This window comes from Aulonocara stuartgranti (genome assembly GCF_965226115.1).
Source record: "Aulonocara stuartgranti genome assembly, chromosome: 10".
Taxonomy (NCBI): Eukaryota; Metazoa; Chordata; class Actinopteri; order Cichliformes; family Cichlidae; genus Aulonocara; species Aulonocara stuartgranti.
In genome coordinates, this window is record NC_138946.1 from 24401315 (window position 1) to 24426007 (window position 24693).

General features: G+C 40.6%; 1 protein-coding gene across 4 annotated transcripts in view; it reads right to left on the reverse strand.

Annotated features, from left to right (window-relative positions):
• gabra3 (gamma-aminobutyric acid type A receptor subunit alpha3) overlaps positions 1-24693 on the reverse strand; it is a 122612-nt gene that overhangs the window by 65195 nt on the left and 32724 nt on the right. For 3 of the 4 annotated variants that reach the window (XM_082548066.1, XM_082548065.1, XM_082548064.1), the window contains one exon: positions 22357-22454. The exons of the other annotated variant lie outside the window; for it this stretch is intronic. In XM_082548066.1, the coding sequence (XP_082404192.1) occupies positions 22357-22439 (83 nt within the window). In that variant the 5' untranslated portion in view covers positions 22440-22454. The remainder of the gene's footprint in view (positions 1-22356; positions 22455-24693) is intronic. 4 annotated transcript variants of the gene reach the window in all.

Sequence of the window (24693 nt, forward strand, 5' to 3'; positions counted from 1 at the left end):
TTCATATTAAACACAGGCAAAATTTAAAGTAGCAGGTTTTTCCTTCCCACCATTCCCAAATGCTTGCCCATAGGGGTTCGTCTGATTGTTGGGGTTCTCTCTGAGTCTTAGCTTTACAATATCGAGTATTGCAATATAAAGGTGGCTGTTGTTGTTTTTTGGAGCTGTATGAATAAAATCTAATTGAATTGCTCTAAGGAACTACTTTCCAACTATTTTTTTCTACTTTTGGCCGTGGCTGATATTAACGGCCAAAGTTTTTGTCTGTATATTTCACAGACATCAAATTCACCCCAGAGCCCAGGAAGCAGTGTGTAGAAACGTTACCTTGCTCAAGGGTACCTCAGGGTAGCCGTTCAGTGGATTTGAACCCTCGAACTTCTGATCATGGGGCAAACACTATACCTACTGAGCTATTCTGGAATTTTGAGGTAGAAGCAACATTAAATCACTTAAAGACAAATGTCTTGTCTTGATATTCAAACCCAACTGCCAGTCCTGTCAGCTAAAAACAGGAAACTGAGGCTACTGTTCACACAGTGATTCCACCAGAATTGGATGATAGAAGATGTGAAAAATGTTGGTCTGATTTCTGCTGCGACATTGAGATGATAGGGTCAAAAGCTAGGTGTAAATAGCATGAAAGCATAGATCTATCTTGCCTTAACAAACAAATTAGTTGCCAGGAACAGTTTGAAACCTCCACAGCAGCAGGAAGAGGAGCCTCTTTTTCTGCAGTCAGTCAATCAGAAGAAAGTCATCTTTTAGAGAGCTGCATAAAGGGCCAGTATCAGTTAAATAAAAGGTTTTTCTTTTTCTATCTGCAGCTTTAAAAGTAAATTATGCAAAGCTACTCTAGTGGAGTCCCAAAATAAAAAAAATATATTGCTGGAAAAGAGCAGAACGGGTCCCCTTTAACATTTGATGGAACAGGAGGAGGCAACAACTGGAAAGATGTCACATAGATGCTCATTCCTGGTAGATTACATTGTAATAACAACAGTGCAATGCTTTTCACACTAGTACTTGCAATGGACTTCATAAATTGTGTTTCATATGTTAATCCCCAACAGTGTGTGCCCTTGGATTGTTTTTAAATGAAGAAAGAAGGGCATGATTTTTGTTCCTGTGCACATAGTGAATACATACTTGTACACTGGAGAATTACAATATATATTGGACAGTAAATGCAGCACTCTACAGCTCATATTAAAGCAGTACATGTGGATTTGACGCACCTATTGTAGTGCTGCATCATTCGTATATTACCGAGAGCACCCTTTTAAAGTTAGCGGCTTGAAAAGCTGTTGAACCCTGATAATAGAACAGGAGAAAAGGAAGGAACAAACAAACGGTCTCGTTGATTAACTTCCATTCCAACAAATTTTTAATCTCTTAAGCATTTGGTTGCTGCTGCTGTTACTGCTCATACAGTCTGAATTCCAAGTGGGCACCTCAGGAAATGCCACAGCATCCTCGTCCAACTACCTTGTCTCTATCTCAAATGTGCGTCACCCCATCTGAGTTGACGTGAGAGCTGCCGGATGACTGATAAGAATCCTGATATCCAAAGTGGCCTGACGACGCACCCGCTGAACTTCTCGCTGTCTTGCCGCTGAGAGCCAAAGGCGACTCAAATCGAATGGAGGGGATTAGTGAAGCTGCTTGGAGCTTTGGGAGAAAAGATATACTGGAAGCTGATCATTTTTCTTGACTGCAGCTATGGGAGGGACTGATTAATTAATTAATTTAAACATATGAAGACAAATATTTCCATCTTCCTGGGAAGAAGGCATGATGGGAAGAGATTTCTACAGGCCTTTTGTCAATAAATTTTGAATTTAAAGTTTGCATTTATGCATGAGATAACCTTTACATTATAACTAATCTTCCTCACCAGATCCTCCCACTCATATTCTTGCCACATCTACCAACAATATATTGATAATATTATCCGGCGTGGCATTATGCAGTATATTGTCCCTTGCCTTGTATCATTCATAGCCTTTTCAATGTGACTGATTTTTCTTTGCTTGCATCTTTATTCTGTCATCCACTCGCCTGGTTTAAGCAGATAATATGCACCAGAGAGAAGCTGAAGTAGGAGGGTGGGGGTGAAGTGCTTTGGGTAATATCAAACGGTACCTTTGCCCGACTGCAAATGTCTCATCTGCAGTCATTCCTCTAGGCCAAGATTTCTCACATCTTTCACTCACTGTAGTTGAAGTGTTTGAGAGGAGCTAGTCAAAGAAGTTCAGAATCTGTTGGAGTGGAAACTGTTTGAAAATGTGATAAACAGGCGTTTAAACACATCAGAATGACAAAAGGCCTTTTGGCCGTGCTAACGGTGTTCTTGTTGTCCATCACTTTCTTTGGGAGCATTTTTCTCATTGTGATGGCAAGCCACACATGGTAAGCTCCACACCTCACCGCCACTTTAGTTTACTTTGCAGTCACTACTTTAAATATATTCTACTTATTGTTCAATGTTGTTTCTTTATTAAATTTATTTATTTTTCCATCGCACCTTCCAATGTTTATATGGTGTGCACACATATTAACACTGCAAGGTCAAAGTTCTGTTTTATGTTATATTAATACATCTTTCTTTGTTTGAGTTACCTGGGGTTTGGCTTCTCCTCCTGTCTGGCTAAAGGTGTGGCAAAGGACTGGGAGGCTGAAGTACCACTGACAGCCTAATTGGATAGCACCACATGCTTCATTGCCTGGGGGGTGTTTCAAGTTTGTTTAATTGTTTTGTATTAGTTGGTTATATGGCAGCCATTTTGTTTTCCCCCTGTATGTGTCATTTGGTTTAGCTAAACCAGTATTTATGTTCCCCCTGTGTCATTTCAGCAGGTCAGTTTGTCTTATGTTTGTTTCAGGGTTTGTTAATTGTTATCTTGAGTTTAGTTTATTGAGTTGACCTCTTTTATTGGTCTGCCTGTTTAAGTTTTTTGGCTTTGTTAAATATATTTTCATATTTTGGGGTCAATAAAACCCCTTTTTTTTAAATTAAACAGTTGTGTCCTTTATGCCTTACTGCTTGGTCCCTGATACTTATCATTTCAGATGCTGTGAAATTGTTGTGCACACACTCACTCCCTGTACAAAGAATCCATTTTACAATAACACCTTTTTTTTTAATGACATATTTATACTATATAAGTACCAGTTCCTACCATCATTACAGTTATAAGTGCGATCATATTGTGCATCCAGTGCATTGGTTAAGATTCAAAGAAATAAGAATGTCGGACTTATTATGTGCTAAATTCCTAGACTTTTTATACCATGCAGCCTGATAAATTTTCCTCTTACAGTCCATCTCATCCAATCATCTTTCTACTAAACCTTGAATCTTTCCCTATGCAGTTTCTTATGGCGCTCTTCCCACAGGAACTCCAGGCACTCCCCTGGCAGCTGGGCTGGAGTCCCTCCAGTATTTTCTCAGTTAGCCCCCCCTAGGCCTTTTACCAAGTATGCCACACCAGGCACTCTTTTTAAGGCAGGCACCTCGGGGACATTTTTAGTACTGGACATACTTTTCTAGTGTGTGTTTGGAGTAGATGCCAACTTAGGTTATGTGTCCACTGGGAACATTTCCTCTGAGCTTTATATCACTGTATTGACTTATGAGAAACTGCTACAGATTTCATACGATGTCGGGAGATTTACATTGAGTTTTTCACTCAGAGCAGAAGAGTGAAAGAAACCTTTGGAAAAAGGTTTTCAATAATTGTTCAGCATTAATGACAGGCATGTCCAGCAATTCTTCCCAACATCTGTTTAACACTAAAGAAACAGGAGCAGGCCAATTTGGAGCCTCCTCAGCCCATTGATTACCATTAGGCTTAAAGTTGGAGACTGTGGCACAATCTGTTCAGACAGAAGAACAAGAAGAGGAAAATAAAATCAATTGAAAAACGTTAATTTCCAGCTGTACTACCATCAGATTTGTCGAAAATTGTTCTGTCTCTTGTGGTTGCTGTGTCATCGGTATTTTTGGAAGTTTGCAGTCCCAGATTTGCACAGAAATACAGTGGGGCAAAAAAGTATTTAGTCAGCCACCGATTGTGCAAGTTCCCCCACCTAAAATGATGACAGAGGTCAGTAATTTGCACCAGAGGTACACTTCAACTGTGAGAGACAGAATGTGAAAAAAAAAATCCATGAATCCACATGGTAGGATTTGTAAAGAATTTATTCGTAAATTAGGGTGGAAAATAAGTATTTGGTCAATAACAAAAATACAACTCAATACTTTGTAACATAACCTTTGTTGGCAATAACAGAGGTCAAACGTTTACTATAGGTCTTTACCAGGTTTGCACACACAGTAGCTGGTATTTTGGCCCATTCCTCCATGCAGATCTTCTCGAGAGCAGTGATGTTTTGGGGCTGTCGCCGAGCAACACGGGCTTTCAACTCCCGCCACAGATTTTCTATGGGGTTGAGGTCTGGAGACTGGCTAGGCCACTCCAGGACTTTCAAATGCTTCTTACGGAGCCACTCCTTTGTTGCCCGGGTGGTGTGTTTTGGATCATTGTCATGTTGGAAGACCAGCCTCATTTCATCTTCAAAGTTCTCACTGATGGAAGGAGGTTTTGGCTCAAAATCTCACGATACATGGCCCCATTCATTCTGTCCTTAACACGGATCAGTCGTCCTGTCCCCTTGGCAGAAAAACAGCCCCGTAGCATGATGTTTCCACCCCCATGCTTCACAGTAGGTATGTGTTCTTGGGATGCAACTCAGTATTCTTCTTCCTCCAAACACGACGAGTTGAGTTTACCAAAAGTTCTACTTTGGTTTCATCTGACCACATGACATTCTCCCAATCCTCTGCTGTATCATCCATGTGCTCTCTGGCAAACTTCAGACGGGCCTGGACATGCACTGGCTTCAGCAGCGGAACACGTCTGGCACTGCGGGATTTGATTCCCTGCCGTTGTAGTGTGTTACTGATGGTGACCTTTGTTACTTTGGTCCCAGCTCTCTGCAGGTCATTCACCAGGTCCCCCCGTGTGGTTCTGGGATCTTTGCTCACCGTTCTCATGATCATTTTGACCCCACGGGATGAGATCTTGCGTGGAGCCCCAGATCAAGGGAGATTATCAGTGGTCTTGTATGTCTTCCATTTTCTGATGATTGCTCCCACAGTTGATTTTTTCACACCAACCTGCTTGCCTATTGTAGATTCACTCTTCCCAGTCTGGTGCAGGTCTACAATACTTTTCCTGGTGTCCTTCGAAAGCTCTTTGGTCTTGGCCATGGCGGAGTTTGGAGTCTGACTGTTTGAGGCTGTGGACAGGTGTCTTTTATACAGATGATGAGTTCAAATAGGTGCCATTCATACAGGTAACGAGTGGGGGACAGAAAAGCTTCTTACAGAAGACGTTACAGGTCTGTGAGAGCCAGAGATTTCCCTTGTTTGAGGTGACCAAATACTTATTTTCCACCCTAATTTACGAATAAATTCTTTACAAATCCTACCATGTGAATTCATGGATTTTTTTTTCACATTCTGTCTCTCACAGTTGAAGTGTACCTCTGGTGCAAATTACTGACCTCTGTCATCATTTTAGGTGGGGGAACTTGCACAATCGGTGGCTGACTAAATACTTTTTTGCCCCACTGTATGTATGTGACATTTCTGTCACCAGAAATAAAAGCTACACGTATATTATACTATGATAGGAGTTAAAACCATTAATATGTAATTTCTTTAAGTGTACAGCAGGTGTATGTTTCAGCTAGTAGTTGCTCATTTTTAGAAAAACTAGCTCCTCTTTCCATTCAGTACACACATTCATCTTGCTTCGTCATCCCACACACAGTCTGAATTCCCCAGTCCATCGCTGTAAAAGCCTCTGACTTACTTGATCTTGGAATTTAACAGTTTTCGCCTCTCTTGTTGTCCTTGATCTGTAACTAGCTTTAATTCAGTGCCATGACAACCAAGGTCGGCGAGAGGGCAGAGAAATGTCTTTCTGGTGTCCGTTCAGCTCGCAGACAAAAAACTGACTAATCAGAAATGATCGAGTTGCAGCGAAAAAGAAAAGCCAGAGAAATGAAATCTCAAAAATAATGAGAGCAAGGTCAGCATAGTTCAGTATTGCTGTCATAACAGCTATTTGAGTCTAATCAGATTTGGACTCCATGCAGAGATCCACAGCAAGGTTATACCATACTGAATTTAAAGTAACACGTGCTTTAATACTCCAGTAGTGATGAGACATTGCAAGAGGAAAGCCTTGGATGCTTTATTTGGAAGTATGCCACCACAATAGATATATGCTTTGGTGTAACAACTCCTTACAACAGGAGGAAATTATCTAACGTAGAGATATGATCTGAAACGTGTTGCGACACCAATCTGCTTTGGAGGCCCAGAGTTTCACCTGCACTACTGATTTCATCGGGGATTACAAAAGCTCTACCAGCACCATCAGCAGCAATGAAGATATCAATTACAACTTTAACCCTCTCACATCTAAGTAACCCTAATCCCTAACTCTCTGCTTGCAAAATATGTAATATCTGGATTTTGCAAATTACTCTCCAAGAAAAAACATAAACAACTGACAAACTATTAGTCTTCATTATGAAACATGATTACAGCAGTCGTGTGAAAAAGAGAGATCTCGGAGTCTAAGCACATCATTTCTGCTTCCATGGGAATTAAAAACAGTAAGTAGCAGCCATTGCAAAATTCACCTGAACAAATCACAAAGCTTCTGGAACAATGTCCTTTAGGCAAGCGAGACAAAGTACAGCTGTTTGGCCATAATACACAGCACTACAACTGTCAAGCACGGTGGTGGAGGGGCTATGGTTTGAGCTTATTTTGCATTCACAGGAAAAGAGTCGACCATGAACTTATCTGTATACCAAAGTGCAGCCGACTCCCGAAACTTTTGAGGGTTACACTTAGAGAGCACCCGCGGAATAAAAAACGGCAAATTTTGGATGCGTTTCCTCCACTTCCATACCATTGATTCATTACGTTAAATTCTTTCGCAGCTGCTCCATTCACATGTTGTTGTAGTACAGGGGTCGGCAACCCCAGGCGCGCGTGCCACAGCTGGCACGACCATAGCTGGGCTAATGGCAAATGCCCGGTATGCCCAATGGTGATTTTCCGTTTTTATGGGCCGATGATTTTTTTTTTTGTAACGGTATAAACAATGAAAGGTTGTGGATTGGCCAGATGCTGGCCGGTGTGTAAAAATAACTCAGTTGTTTGGTGGTGGCTATCGCGGAGCTTCCACAGATTCAGTAACATTAGCAAGTGGTGGAGGCCAGCAGGTGGATGAGGGAAAGGGGAGGCAAGAGGAGGAGAGACCCGGGGAGGCAGGAGGAGGAGAGACCCGAGGCGGCCGCTGGTCCGAGTGTTAGGTGAACTGAATTTCAGGTAAGAGGTTATGACCTGCAGTTTATCTGGGTCAGATATAAACCAAGTTTAGGGGTAGTTTATTTTCATTGTGCTGACTTTTTACAGTCAGTTACAATAACTCGTACTGCGTACTAGCTAGCATGATGGAGTTTCTATACAGCTGGGTCGGTGCTATGATGTTACTGATAGTGAACTTTATTTTATTCATAAGGTTAGTTAGTAGAGTTGCCAACCGTCCCGTAAAAAGACAGAATCGTCCCGTATTCAGAGAAAATATTACGCGTTTCGTCTTGACACAAAGCTGGAGTTATTCTGTGTCTTTACACTGCACAGCTGCCTCGTCTTCTGTCATTCTCTCCCCCTCCCTCTCCTGTTTCTACTTCAATCATGAAACCGTTCAATGATCAGCTGATCGGCTTTTCTCTCGTTTGTTTATCGCCCACTTTTCGCCAGAAAGAGGAAACCGCCGGAGGTCGCGTTAAACTACAGCAGCACGTTTAAGCTTGATCAGCTGTTGTTAGAATTTATTTAACATTAATTTCCAGTATCAGTTGATGTTTGCTGGAGCCACAGCTGTAAAAGCTGCTGGTCATGATGTTGGTTTGGTTATCAGGTGGGAGGGAAACATGCAGATGAAACCAGGAGATGTCCTTACTGAATCATCAGAGCTGAACAGGTGATGGAGAAACAGGTTTACCTTTTAGGTGACATGAATGAGTTGAAGGGAAGTTATAAGGGAAGGAAGAAATACACGGATACATCTGTAGATTCGAGACAGAATTCACAATGCGTTTTTGGGACTTTCAGGTGTATGGACCAATGTTTTATTTTCTGATCAAACCAGAAAGCTTTAATGAGCAGCTAGACTTGTCTCGCATTAACTGGCTCAGTTAATGCCAGTTAATGCAACATCGAAGCAGCTGGAATCTACAGCTGTGTGTGCTCATGGAGCTTGCATTTTCACCTGCTGAACATCACTACCTGACAAGTTTAACTGTCTTCAGAGCATTGCAGAGGCCCTATTGACAGTATTTGGCTCTACATATCTGTGTGAGCAGATTTTCTCTCACATGAGTGTCTTCAGGTAGCCGTCTGAATGCTGGACACTCGGAGACCTGTGTCTCTCAGTGGGAGACCAGAGATCCGAGTGTATTAACAAACATGCCATATTGGCTCAGTTTATTTTTCTTATGATTGTTGTGAGGAGACCATAAATAGCATTTGCATTTTCTGTTGTACAGTTCATTTGCTGTTATGGAATTCTTGTTATGGATAAAAAGTGTCTTTCTTTTGTTTCAAAATAGCTGATAACTTCGCTGATAGCTGCCAACATCTGCAAATAAATATAATTCTATAAAGTGGTTCTCTATATTGTGTAACTGTTAATATAGAGTGTTATTAAATTTATTGCTAATGCAATCATATAACACACTGACTTCTGAGGAAATTTTAGATGGCACTCGTCATCAGAAAGGTTGCCGACCCCTGTTGTAGTATATTAATGACTAACCTTGTATTGTGGATGAATTATTTCAGTTGTTCTCCTGACTGAAGTTTGGTCTGTTTACAGCATCCTGCTATGTGATTGCATTTGCTCCTATCTTAGTGAACCCTTATGTTAACTTTTATCAAGTGGAAAAAAGCTAGCTTTCATCCTCCAGCTTCACTGTGTTTATGTTATGCTAACATAGCTGTGTCGCTAGCAATCACGTAGCACATCATTATATACCAGCTAGCCCAACTTCAGTAACCCTACAAAAGTCACTGCTTTTTAGTTTTCTGTATTTATTTATGTTGGAAGTGATAGCAGAGCTGTACTTTTTAATTTTTTTAGAAATCTCTCAGTCAGAACATGATATATCATGTTTAAGTGGAAACTAGCAAGCTAACTTCCTGCTAACGTTAACGGATGTTAAAATTAATTGTTACTCCTGCAGCAACACTGATCATTTCAGTAAAGATGAAAGATGAAAGACTAAACATTTTTTGACAGATTTTTGACCACATAAAATCGGTTTGAGGTCAGTAAGCACAACCAGAATTCATACATAAGGTGCACCGGATTATAAGGCGCACTGTCGATTTTTGAGAAAATGAAAGGACTTTAAGTGTGCCTTATAGTGCAGAAAATATGGCATTTTCATTTTATTTTTAATCCTAGATATGCGTTTGGGTGCCATCTAGGATCTAGATGACAATTCCCACCTTTAAATTCAGAATTACTTCACAGTTTCTTTCTGAATATATTGCAGCTACAAGAGAATTAATTTCATGGGAGCACGCTTTGCAGTAAAGTCTACACCTAAAATCTCGGTCATACATGTCGCAATCCATGGAATTTCTAGCAAAGAAATGGGTGTCTATTTCTTTTTACGTTTCTTAGATTGTCATGATTTACTGATTAGGAATCCATCTTTAAAGAGTATACACAGCAGAATCTTGCAGCTTTTATGACCAACATATGTATCTCCATCTGACGGCGAGGTGAAATCACTGGAACGGCACTTTTTCTCTTCCTTGACAGAAGTGTTATCCTTTCATCGTTTTCCATCTCAGAATCACATGTTCTCCCGCCTTACTCTCTTTTCAACTTGATATCCCCCTCTCTGTTTTTAGCTGCCTCCAGCAGAAACAAACATCTTCCGACCTCTAAAAATGTAAATGTTATTGAACTAGTATATACTATTCACTACTGTGTCATCTATTACAATATATCCAATCATGTGTTGAAGGTAAATGTGTGAAGCAAACATTTACCATCTGACGTGACATTTTTCATGGGTGTTGGCAGAATAGCTCCTGCGGTAAAAGCCTGTGGTCAGTGAGTCAGTCACAGCAGCTACACTGCAACATCCAGGACATTCAACTGACCATCCATGCGCACAATCGCACATCTGCAGTACTCAGGTCCATTTGAGAATTAGAAATGAAATCATGGACTCTTAATTTGAAAATCAAACTAATTTGTCTTTAAGAGTAAGATGAAAAAATGTCTCATTATTTTTTTCTGAAGGAGGCCATTGATGTCCTGATGTTGGCTGAACTTAAACATGTGATGCGAGTTTTCGAAATAATGCTACACCCAAAGATTATCATCGTTATCATACCTTTATTAATTAAAATATCCATTATGTACTTTTTTTCAGTATTCAATTAATAGATCGATCAAGTCCTGTTTTATTCAGTGTTTGTACCAATAAACTCCAACATTAGAACCACTGACAGCTGAAGTGACCCTGATGATCTCATTAGAATGCCACCTGTCAGGGAGTTTGATATATTACATAGTTTTTTTTTCTCATCTTTGCCGTTTCTGTGCATGAAAGCCTGCAGCATGCCACTAGAGTTATGTTGGCTTGCAATGTGCCTGCAAAGTTTTGCAATCTGTCACATAAAACAGCCAAGTGGGCTGGGCAAAAGTCACGAAGCTGGAAGCAAGTTGGTCTCATTTGTGTAGAATTTCTATGATGTATCAATCCAGGAGCACAGGTAGTAAATTAGGTAAATCCCAGATTTAGTGTAACAGCTGTGAAAGAGGAGATGTTCTGCAGAAAACTATAGAAGAATCCCCATAATTGTTTTAGTTCCTGTTTTAACCCAAGTTGAGTGGTTGGTACAACAGAAAATCATTCCTCAAGAAACTGGTCTGGGTGGCAGCACGATCAAGCTCCTTTGGCATGTGCACAAAAAAGCAAGTTGGATCCCTACAAGCCCTACTCTGCTGCTAGCGTCACAAGGAGGACCTACCCAATGTAGCATTGTCCAAAAAACAAACAAACAACAAAATACAACTTGATACCAAAAATTCAGATTAGATACTCATTTGCAGCAGTATTTATACCAACAACTTCTTCACGCCCTCCAGTTGACAACTTCACACACAACCACTGCAGACAGATAGACACACAGCTCCGCCCCTCATTAGCAGCTAAAGTTGACGTCCACAACACTGAACAACATTTTAGGAAGAATTTCAAAAGTTCAGTAACATTGAAGTGTTAAACACTTTTCATGACCTTGATGGAATACTGACCTTAGTTGTTTAACTATTAGTAATAACCTGGAGCCATATTAGTTTTCTATTAAGTCATCTTTAAGGTACTAGGTACTGGTTAGGGGCTTTGGCTAATAATAAAATGATAATGTTTGAGCTATGTTATCAAGCCTGAAAATGCTGCATATTGTCACCTGTAAAAAAGTACTTCAGATACTATGAAAACTTACTTGTATAGTAAGTTTCTGTTGATTAACTTACTGAATTTGTTAAGAACGTTAAATAACTATGTAGGTTAAATCTGCACTATGAGCTCTTGAATGTGATAGGAAAAGAAGTTGTACATATCTTGGTTATAGAAAATATTCAGCCAAATAAAAATATTTATATCTATATGCATCTATATCCACGCTGTAACTGCGCCACTATTTTCCTCCCCTGGGACCCAAAGTAAAATCAGCTGATTCTCTATAAGAACCAGATCTTGATTCCCATCCCTCTAAATGAATTATGAAGAAGTCTCTATTCTTTTCGCTTAATGCTTAAAAAACAAAAACAAAAAAGTCTGTTTCCATCTGCTGTACAAAGTAATTTGTACAGAAATATGTTACGTCTGAAGAATGGGCACCAGCTGGTTAATGAGAAAATAAAAAAAATGGGAAGTGGACTGTAAACCCAGATCAACTGGCACACCTGGATGCTGTCTAAAGCTTCCAGGCAACATTGTGCTTGCCGATTTCAATGAGATGTGACAACCTGGTGGTGTACATCACACCACCACCTGCGACACCACATGTGCTAAAGCTACCGGTACAACTGCAGCTGAAGGAAGGAAGGAAGTGCTATGTAATCGATTAATAATCTAATAGTCAGCAATATGTGTTTTTTCACTCTTTAAGGAAAAATTGCTTCCTGCTGCACAGCTTTAACTAGCCAGTCACTGTAATTTCCCATATAGTCATTGAGCCCATCATGTGGATACAAAATCTTGACCACATTTAAATCTGCAAGTCATTTAAAAAGAAATTCCTAAAGACATGTAGTCTCCCATAGCTAATTATAACCAGAACGACACCGGCTCCCATATTTTATGAATCTTTTCCTGTGATATAACAAGAATAAATGTGCACAGCTCTGACTGAACGGAAAACTGAACACACAGATGTTCTCGTCTTAAATTCAATTTCAAGTGTCGTATCGTATCAGCCTTATAAACAGTCAACATATTGAGATGTCTTGAAGGTGTAGGGCTGTGGTAAAAATAGCACTTTATTAGTGGTAAATAGATGCAAGATTTTAAATATTACACACCTTACGCACATTCTGTTTGCCCCCTTGTTGGCTGTTAAAACAGATTTCACTACAATACGTAGAAAAGACAGACTCAAAACACGAAAAAATATGTACATTTATAAGGTCTTCATGCATCAAGTCCAACCCACATATCAAAAATGCATTTGTAAAAACCACACACTGTTCTCCAAATATACAACTGTAATGCATAATGACAACATAAGGCACCTTGGAATAATATTTCCACTTTATTCCAGATCAACATGACCTCATCCAAAACATTATAGTGATGCTCATGCATAAGACCTAGTAGCACCATTGTATTTTGTTCATCTTTCTGCAGACTGTGTTAAACATTTTTACCACGTTTAGACCAAAATTCAAGTGAGCTGCAGGAATATTTCAGGAACACTAAGGCTACGTTCACACTGCAGGCCTTAATGCTCAATTCCAACTTTTTGATCAAATCCGATTTTTTTGTCTGGTTGTTCACACTGCAAATAAAATGTGAAAGCAAACAGCTCTAGTGTGAACGGTTCATGGCCCTCAGAGCGGCCCCGCATGTGCAAAAGAAAACGTCGCAGACAACACACTCTGTTTCCGGAAGTAAAAATGGTGGCTACAGAGCTAGTAGGTGTTGTTGCAGCAGTCTATCGATTTCTGCACAGTCGTAACTGACAGAATTTTGACAAATTAATTAGAGAAAAAAGGACACTGAGAAAAAAAGAGAGCCCGTGCTTTAACAATGGCTTTGTTTGGAGTAGTGGCTGCTACCTCCGTGCAGAGGCATATATGGACACAGAGTTGTTTAGCTTGAATAGAACTGTCTCCCCACATGCTAATCAAGTCCACTGACTCGCTCCGTCTCCAGTGTCCGCCGCCATGCTTTCTTGTTTGTCTTCTCCGGCGCTGATAATTGCCTTTTGTCTTGTGTCAGTGACGTAAAAGACGGATTTAATGTTGACCATTCAAACAGCAGTCGCTTTCTAAAACATCAGATATGTATCGGATTCAGTACCACATATGAAAGTGACCCAGATCGGATTTCAAAATATCAGATTTGTGCTGTTCAAACTGTCATACCATGATCGGATATGGGTCGCATAGGGTCAGAAAAGCAGGATTTGATGCACTTTCGCCTGCAGTGTGAACGTAGCTTAAGTTTTACTATAAGGTAAATATCACATTAATATTAATGAGAGTAAAACTTAATATGTGAGCAAGTTATGAGCTTGCTGATAATTATTTTTAGATAATTAAAAATGATTCTGTGGTAACTGAATTTGAAAGCAAAAGATACTGTGCTCCCTTTGATTTTGTGATAAAGAAATATCACAGACATCCTCACCACCAAACTGGACCACCTTCAGATCCCCCCGCCACCTGATCCTGGATCAAGGACTTCCTAACCAACTGGCCTCAATCGGTCTGCCCTGACTGTACACCAACCCATCCAACCAACGTCATTGTCAAGTATGCCGATGACACCACTGTGGGTGGGCTCATCTCCGATGGGGATAAGACATCGTACATGGAGGTAGAGAACTTGTCCCACTGGTGCTTAGAAAATAACCTGAAGCTGAACGTTCTTAAAACCAGAGGTGTGGACTCGAGTCACATGACTTTGACTCGAGTCAGACTCGAGTCATTAATTTTATGACTTTAGACTTGACTTGAAAAAATGTTCTAAGACTTGTGACTTGACTTGGACTTTTACACCAATGACTTGGGACTTGAATTGGACTTGAACCGGTTTACTTGAAAAGACTTGATATTTCACCCCAAATATAAAATTTAACATGCATATTATATAGAGATTGAAAATGTGACGTCATTCAGGGGTAGAACCGCAAAGGATTCTGGGAACTCGCGGCAAGAGGTACTAGCGCACGCAGGCTTTCAATTGAAATCAGTCACACAGCGATAAAAAGAAACACAAAAATGTCAAGAAGCCGTTGTATTATTAACTGCAATAGCTGGTCGCATGACAGCCACGGGAAGCCGACGGGTAAAGAGATCGGTTGTTATCAGATCACGTCGTTGAAGAGAAATTGTTCGAGCCATGTTTCCGAAGTAACAAAGACGCGACGGGTGGCCTGGATTGCAGCCATTCAAAGATCAAATATAACGTCCCAGAACACTCCAGCTCACAGGTTAGTCTGCTCCAAGCATTTACACGAAGGTCAGTGTTTTTTAGTAGTTAATACGTATGTTCTTAACATAATTGGTGATATAGGTTACAAGCAAGTCTGGCGCTGAACAGAAATTGTCGCGCTATGCTCCTTTATTTATTGTGCATAAATAGTGAATTGTCCTGACACAATATTGCGTTTCGCTTCTGTTATTATGGTACATTGACAAAAACATATACTTTTATTCACAGGATAAAACAGGTTTTTTGTATCACTAATTGCCCAGTACGATTACAGCATACAATATTATTGTCACTGCTACATTTCTGTAACGCGTACCAGAAATTATTTCCACTACTAATTAATTACCCTTGAGCTCAAAGGTCCTATTAATAAACGGTTAACGAATGTGTATTTATGAAGACAATTTGTGAGACTGGTAAACTTATGATAGGTACGATCAGAAACGGCCCTAACCAATCTGGCGCCCTAGGCAAGATTTTAGGTGGCGCCCCCCTACATCAGCAGTGTAGTGTAATGTTGTAACAAATAATATTTCTATTAAATAAGCTTTACTTTGCATTTTCATTAACGTGGGATTATTTTTTGTATTTAGAAATAATAGTACCAACTTTTTTTTTTTTCAACATTTGTGGCACTGGCGTGGCGCCCCCTGATGGACAGCGCCCTTAGCATTTGCCTATACGGCCTATGCCACGGGCCGGCCCTGGGTACGATGGTCTTTCGTTCTACACGGTGCATTTCAAGGTCCTGCACCCATCCGGCGGTAAACTGTACCTGGGCTTGTTGCAGTGACCTGAAGTTACTAAACTTCATGAGTGTATGCACTCACTCCAAGAACCGTATAATTATAAATATGCATATAAATATGCTACAATGAGATAGCTGAGTTCATCTAACTAGCAAATGTTGTCCAGGCTACGTTGGTGATGCAGTTTTTTTTAATATGTATGATATTTTTGTCATGCGATTTTAAAGCTGGTCCTACAACCGCATCCAAGAATAACATGCAGCTTATCTCAGAACTGTCGGTGAAAATTATTCTTGGAGCTAGGTTTAATTCAGCTGCATTCTAAAGAGGTGCAATTTCACAATTTGTGTATATTTTCTAAGTTCACTATTTTGTCATGTGTTGAGAAAAACACAGATTTAAAAATTACATGGTCTAATATTTACATTTAGCATATAACTGCAACATTATTTTTTCGTTTTTTTTTTTTTAAAGACTCGAAAGGACTTGAAATTCAAAATTTCAGACTTGTGACTTGACTCTGACTTTTACACCAGTGACTTGAGACTCGACTCTGACTTGCCTGACATTACTTGAGACTTGACTTGAGACTTGAGGATAAAGACTTGAGACTTACTTGAGACTTGCAAAACAATGACTTGCTCCCACCTCTGCTTAAAACAAAAGAACTCATAATGGACTTCAGGAGGCACAGACAGGTTCAATCTCCTCTCATTATAAATGCCCTGGTAAAGAAAGCCCTCTGCCATCCCTGGAGGCCATCGCCAGCTCCTCCTGTCTTGTTTGCATTTCTCTTGTTTTGTATATATGTATTTCTCCCGATTGCTATTTATTCCTGCCTCGTTCACCATAAACTATTCTTTGCATTAGGTTTTTTTTTTTTTCAGTAAAATCTTTCCCTTTGACTTCCACATACTTCTCCCCTGGTAGCCAAACCCTAAAGCTGCTCTTCTTGTATAAAGTCTTTGGCTGTTGACCAAACAGCTATTTGAACCTGTTTGCTTGTTAAATTTCAAGCAAATAATGTGTAATTCAGTATGTAAACTGTAATACTTCTACTGTGTTTTCAGATGAAGAGTAAAATAAAATAAAATAAAAAATAACTAAATAAAAAAAACAAAAATCACTTTCAAACTGAAACAGCCCATGTACTCTGAGGAACAGAGTTCACAGATGCAGTTATGATGATGATCTAAAAAATAAACTTTGATGCATATCACTTGATGAAAAATACAAATTAGCTCATAAGATGTAAAAAAACGTTTTTATACACTTTTTTTTGTATATCTACGTCTATATAGTCCATGAAAACCTATTGCAATCTTTTGTTCACAACACTGGAGTCGGCGTGACAATTTCAAAGGCACCGCTACGTTTAAGTATTTTAATCTGTACGGCTTGTTTATCCATAGCTTTACTGACTCAGACTCAACTTCAGAAGGGGTCGGGGGTGGATGTTGCTGGTGGCAAAAAATATGGGATGCACTGAAAATGATTGTGCTCCACTGAAAGTGAGTCAGAGCTTTTCCCAAAAAGAAAGGAACAGAACCCACAGAGTTATGTTAAAACAACAAAAGCAAAATTGAATCCAACAAGTCTATAAACTGGTAATATCTGAGGGGCCATTTTAACAAGGATCACACATTATTTTCAACATTTGTGCATTTTCAGGAATGAGCGGTCTGTGTCTAACACCCAGCTGCACAGACACTGGGAAATCTATTCTGTCTTCATTTTGATTCATGCCTGCTGGGGATGTCAGCTAATTGGTTGCTTGGAACATTATTGACCAGATCTTCAGTATATCAATATAAAATTGACTGAAACTTCAAAGTAATTAGAGCACGGATCAATAAAATTTTTTCCCTTTCATGCTGTACCTGATCTAACTGTATATTTTGTCCATGATCCCTGTTCAGTTCTATATTAGCGTCTTGCTGGTGCTCTTAAAGGACCCAGTTTGGCACGGTTTGTGGTTGAGCTGGTTTGTGGTCCAAGTGACCTACAGCCCTGCCCCTGCAATTTTCTCTCTCTCCCTCTTGAGCCACGCCTTAATTTTTTATATTTTGCTAGGAAAACTGGAACTAGGTGAAGAGATTTTCAGGAATAGTTCCCCAGGCTTCTAGAAGGACATTCAAAACTCGTCTTTGGATGCTGTGTGCTTTTTGTTCTGTTCTCCATCTAGATGATCCACTGTGTGTTTTTCTATCTATGTATCTATGCTTTTAGTGCATTGGCAGTATGTTTGCGATCATTGTCATGACGGAGCATGTATTGTATCTAAATCTGTATTCAACATCTATTACAGCTGTAGACACTCACTTTTGTACCTCTCTTTTGACCTCCTCCACATATTTTGACAATGATTTTAAACCAAAAGGTTCAAATTTGGAGTCATCACTCCATAAGACCTCTGTCACTGTCTGTCAGTTTAGTTCTTGTATAATTTATCATACATTTTTTCCCTGCTTCCTTTCCTTAAGTATGGCTTCTTGACAGCCACCCTTCCCCTGAGACTACTTTTGATGAGGTTTTTTCTGCATGTTAGATGGATCTGCAGAAGGCCAAGTTACACCTGTCAAGTACTATTGGTGGCTGTAGCTCAGGAGGTAGAACAGGTCATCTACTAATTGGAAGGTTGCTGGTTTAATCCCTGCCTGCTCACGTCTACATGCGAAGTATTCCTGGAGGCAAGATACTTACCCCAAAATGTTCGTCTATGCATCCATCAGAGTGTGAATGTTAGATAAAAAGAACTTCTGTGAATGACGCAAGCTGTATAAAGCGCTTTGATTACGGTACTCAGCTAGAGTAGAAATGTGTTTTAAAAGGACCAGTCCATTTATTGTACCATTTATTTCAGACTTGAATTTTTCATATTTCTTAACAACATGACTTTCAGATACCGTTTATCTGCTGTACATTGTGTTTTTTTTGGCCTGACACTTGTTTGTCCTCCATTTGTTCAGTTTCCTCATATTTTTGGAGGATGCACTGCATATCATGCTGAGATAAATCAACTTCTGGGAATCAGCTTGGTGCAGAATTACTACTTCATGTCAAACTCTGCTATTTTTCCCCTTTTTAAAGCTTCAGCTAAAGAAATTGGAAAAGAACTTGTGTGTTGCAAAAAGGCTTCAGGTAAAAAGTGCCTGAGACGTCATTGGTTCTTTGCCAAGTTTTCTATTATGTGTAGACACAACACTGTTTCATCCCATAAGTGCCTTTTTATGGTCGAAACTTGAATGGCTCATAGGTCAGTGTTAAGTTGCTTAACAAACAAACTAAAAAAATCCCCTGAATGTGAAAAAGGACGTTAATGTTCAATGAAAAACTTGATTGAAAAAAGATCTGTGTGTGTGTGTGTGTGTGTGCTCTTTGACCACTTGACCAGTGACTCAATTGTTCAAATGATTGAGGCCCCTATAACACTGGCTAAGCCAAAATAACTGATAAGCCAACTAATTAAATCAAATTAGAAAGGAAACGCGGTGTATACAATTGGCAAATCTTGACAGGTAACCTATGATTTGACATTAAGTAGATTCTCAAACCTCTGACTTTCTATTTCTTTTGACTCCTCTGAGAAACTATTTGGCTGGTCATTCAATCAGGAAAGCAGTTCCGCCATGAATACCTTACCCTTGTCCAGACCCGTGAAACATTAACCTTGACAACACCACTGAAACAGAATGTTAACTGTTGACCTGGTCACTTCTCAAAGTGATGCCCCTCTCTGCCCTGCTGTAAATAATTCATGTGGGATGAGCTTACAAAGCCAGCAGAGCCTGGGCAACTTCAGAGCTAATATACAGGCAAAGTGTACATATAGCACTTTCATTCTTATAGCTATTGATTATGTGCCATGTTATCCAGAAGCTTGGCAATAGATTACAAACAAAACAGACAACAAGATGGCCTGACTGTCGACACTTGTTAAGCGTTGACTGTATAAGTGGAAGGCAGAGTGGAAGCGAGGCAAGCTGAAGGACTGATGGACCTTCGCCATTATGCAGACTTCTCATTTATATGTGGTCCATGGATTGCTGGGAATAACAGCTTAATCATGCCCTGACTTTCAGTGTGGGGTGAGGAAATTTGTTGATGTGCAGAATGACAGATCCTTATATAGAGGATTTGTCTGTTACACCTTAATCCATTAGGAAAGTCTCCTGCTTCAACTGTAGTAAAGCCGATTTGGAGCTTGTTGATAGCATCAGTGGGCATCAGGGAGGTGGCAGTTCTCAGAGAGAAACAGCTTTGCTGATATGCAGATATTCTGGGAGCATGTGCAAGCTCATGGTCTGAGGATTATACCCAAAGTTTGATGGACAATTAAAATATACTTTTACTTTCAGATGCAAAAAAATCCATTTTTCAGTTTAGGTTTAGATTTCAGGAGAGGCAACACATAAAAAAAGTCTTTATTCAAATAAGCAAATGTGAAGCCTCATGTAGTACAAGTTAAACCAAAGAAAAATGTTTTAAGCAGAGACTGCTGTGCTACATTGCGTCTGAAATAACTGGAAGATGATTTTTAGTGAGTCCCTGTCACGTGTCACATCAGGCACATGCATTAAAACCTTCTCTGACTGCTCGGGCAGTGCTGCAGCAGCATGTGGGTAGGGCTGCTGTGCTCAAAGCCAGATGGCCATGCAAGGGATATGTGCTCTCATATCAGATATGTTAGAAACTAAACGTTAGCATAGTCTGCAGCCTGAGCTTTTGGATCATAGAGATATGGCTGCCATCACCAGATGCTTTTAAACTGAAGTAAACCTTAAAATTAGATCAGTCTTAGCCAAGTACTGCAGATGAAGGGAACACCTTGTTTTCTAAGACCAGGGGAGTTTAGTCAAAACCTCGAGAAGAAAAGGTAACACCCTTTCTAAAAATGTGTGTTACGCCGGCGTGCTCCTGTTTGACTGAGTTATGGTACGGATACAAATTTTGATGCAAACTCTAGCTCGAGGTAGTGTGACACCTCCAGAGATCAGCTGTGAAAAACGTTCAGTGAAGTCACTGAGACACTGTTTACTGGAGACAATAAGTTTGCAAAATAAGAACTGTGTGCATGCGTGTGTGTTTGGGCCGGCTGAAAGAAGTAGGCTCCAGAGCTTCATGAAGAAGAAGAATGTCTTAAATAAAGTAATTTGCCTGGTTCTGCTGCATCTATTTAGATAAATGTCAAACTTTTTTTTATAAATACAACAATGTGGCACAAGTGCAGCTGACTGTTAGAGTTAAGTTCTGTCTTATATGTCTGGACACTTTTTCAGTCAGTTTAGTCTGTGTTCATCACTGACTAAAGATCTGTTGATCTACATACACTGTATGAACCTGGCTGAATTGAAAGCTACTTTAAGACCAGGGCACAGGTTCTTGTAAAAAGATGTCTTGCCAGGCTTGGCCAGCACCTTCCCCTGGTCCCACATTTCTATTTAATATATGTAATTACAAGCACTGTGTGCTCCTAATAAGCAAGAAGAGCCAAGTGGCACAGTGACAAAGCAAACTGGGCTAATCCCTGTCACAGTGTTCTGATTTCCTTCCCCGACCGGCTTTCTTCCAGGTTCGGCAAGCCTTTCCTAGCGTGTAAAATCTTAAAGTGATTTACACTCCGTCGCGTCTGCCTGCCATAACATCCTACCTTATCAACAATGCAAACAAGGCAACCTGTGCAATCTCTGCGTTTGAAATTACAAGGAGTATGATTAAAATGACTCCTAGACATGCTGGAGTTTTCTTTTTTCGCTGACTCGTAACACGCAGCCTGAAGAAATATGCACAGGATGCAGGAGTGAAAATGCTGTGAATGGACAATCATAGCTATGTTGTGCTGCACAACGCAAATTAACTCAGCAGTCAGTGAAATTTAGACGAGTGGTGAAGACAGCACTAGGTGCATTTAGATGGGAGGATAACTCACTTTATGTCTGTTCTGTTCTTGAGGACACATGTCATGTATTCTATTTTAAGAGTCACAGTGCTCTGAGGTCCTTGGGTACAAAAACTTCAATATGTGCAAGAACAAAAGAAGATGAGTTTTTCTCTATACACTGAATTATTAAGCTCTTGCAGAACTATATACACAAGAATTGAGCCATAATTCTTAACATTTCAATTCAGGTGTTTTCAGTCCCACTGTCACAGGTGAATAAACTGAGCATCTGGCCTTGCAGTCTGCCTTTACTGTAAAAATATTTGGGAAAGAATGAGTCGCTCTGAAGAACTCATTGAACTCAAGCGGGGTGCTGTAATATGATGCCACTGTTGCAACATTCACTTTGTGAAATTTCTGCCTTCCTGGATGTTCCACTACAATCTCAAAGTGGTAGTATTGCAAAATGGAAGCATTTAGGAACCACAGCAACTCAGACCACGGAAAATTAAATGAAGACTCAACAAGTTGCCAATGCTCTGCGGACGGAATAAGTGCAGAGTAACAAATCTCCTCTGGTGTTAACATCAGCACAAAAACTGTGCAACGGGAGCTTCATGGCATGGGTTCCCATGGCAGAGCAGGTGCAATGTATAGGTGGTTCAGTAATCCATACAGCATTACAGTTATTGCATCTGACAGTCACAACTAAGATTCTAATTTCATACATTTCTTAAATTTTCCATGCAAATAAAAAAAGTTGGTTAGGCTGCAGAAGCGAGCCTGATCAAACAGGTCCTAAAAAAACAACCCCACATCAGCAGCAGACACCCGAGTACTGAACTTGAATGGGCATTACAGCGTGACATATATATTTTTGTGTACCTGCATTCAGGAATGAGGCTGAGGAGCAGGAGGAGCCAAAAGCCAATATCCACTGACTGAGGCTTCCAACGTGCAGCAGCCATAGTCTCTGCGCAGGTCTGCAGAAGGAAAGAGGAGACATAAGTGGATGGTGTTATGTTTGGAGACTCAACCAAAATATCCAGTTTTCCATTCCTTATTTATTCCATAATTTATTTCATCTTCGCACTCTGCACCACTGCACATATCAATATAAATATGCTATACATGTTGTTATTGCGACCTGTCCAGGCTGTATCCAGCCCTTTCTCCCTATGGTAGCTGGGATAGGCTCCAAGCCCCCCGCGACCCCGAATTGAACAAGCGGAAGAGAATGGATAGATGGATGCTGTTCTAGTCTGTCTACTCTGCAAAATACATTGAGAGCAAAGAAAATAACAAGGCCCAATTCCCTGTATTTGTGCACACACTTGGCCAATAAATGTGATTCTGAATTACTCAGACTTCTGAATGTATTACTCACAAAATGTTGTCCGATCTAAGTCATGATTATAAACAAACAACATGACTACGCTATGATGAAATAACACAAACAACTGGACTAAATATAGTAACTCAGAACCTCTTTTAGTAGAAACCGTCCTCATCAAACTACACCCTTTTTGGCTCCTACCTCAAAGCACACTGTGTTCTGTTGATCTTATGTGCTGCACAATAATGTTTAATATTTAGTATTTACTGTCATATTCCCATATATCATTGTGATGTTGTTTATTCTATTACTCTTGTTCTCTTCTGCTTGTTTTCTTTTTTCTTTCTCAGCAGGTGACCCAGGTGATTGATATATGCATTTTTTTTTCTCTGCCCGTTCTGTTGGTTTTTGTTTTTTGCCCTTCTCCCCCGTCCCTCTTCTCAGCTGTTTCTCTTTCCCTCTTTCTTTCTCCCCTTCTTTCCCCCAGTCAAGTCTGTCCCGTATTCAGCAAGTGAAAATAAAATAAACAATAAAAGGTGAATCAAATGGACCATTACGGCAAGGCTGGAATGGTCCATTTGGTAAAGTAAATCCGTTGGGCATCTTTCTTTGCCTTTAGACAACAATTCTGATGAAAAAAAAGAAAAAAAAGAAACCGTCCTCATCAGTGTTTTCTTGTAGCTGTTTAAAAGCTCCAGATAATAATGTTTTTTAAACCTTTTAATGATTAAACAGCCCTCTTTAAAACAGACCTGGGCTATGTGTCATGTTTCGGCCGCGTGGCAGGCAGGATGAGGACCCAAATTGCAGACTCACACACACGGGGGATAAACTCAAAATGCAGCTTTATTGCTGATAAGTGATAAACAATAACGATGATACAAAAAGCAATACGAAACTACACTAAACTGGGAAAAGCTAAAGTAACATATACTGGAAGACACGGGGAGAACCACACACGGCATGAGGGAGAACGCGACGCCGAACAGAGGAAGACGCAGACAGAAATACACAGAGGGTTAACGAGGAAAGTGGGAACACACGGGGAACACAGGTGACACAGATAACCATAACGAGACAGGGCGGGGTGAACATAACACTGACGGGTACAGGCACAGAGGTTCAGACAGGAGGAGAGAGAGCACGGGGAAAACACAGACATAACAGGCTGGGGAAACATGAAACAACCACAAAGGGAGACGAGGGCTCATAAATACATAGAGGGCACACAGGGGGAAGAGAGAGCACGGGGAGAACTTAGACATAAAGGGCAGGGGAAACATGGAATAAAACATAAGGAGAGACGAGGGCTCACAGATACACAGAGGGGCACACAGGGGGTAAAAGCCATGAAGGGAAAACACTTAGGGAACAACACAACAGGGCAACTCAGAAAACATGGTCTAAATAAGGAACGAAATACAAAAATACAAGGAACTAAGAATACTGGGCCCACATGGCCCAGGACCATGACATCACCCCCCCCTAAAGGGCTGGCTCCCGACAGCCCAAACCCGAGAAACAAAAACAAAAACAGAAAACAACCCACCCAGGGCGGGAGGCGGGGGACCAGGACGGAGGGACCAGAACGGGAAACAAAACAAACAACAGAAAACACAGGAGCACATGACCATAGTCAAAATAAAGTTCAGGGGGCCGACCCAGAGCCCACAGGCACAAGAGTTCACGGGTCACACGGTCGGGGGGCCGACCAGGCGGGTGGCACAGGTGGCAGAGCTGGTCCGGAGGCCGGCCGTGCGGAAGGCAGCGGCGGCGGCGAAGGAGACGACGGAGCAGTTCAGGGGGCCGGCCGCGCGGAAGGCAGCGGCGGCGGCGGAGGAGACGACGGAGCAGTTCAGGGGGCCGGCCGCGCGGAAAGCAGCGGC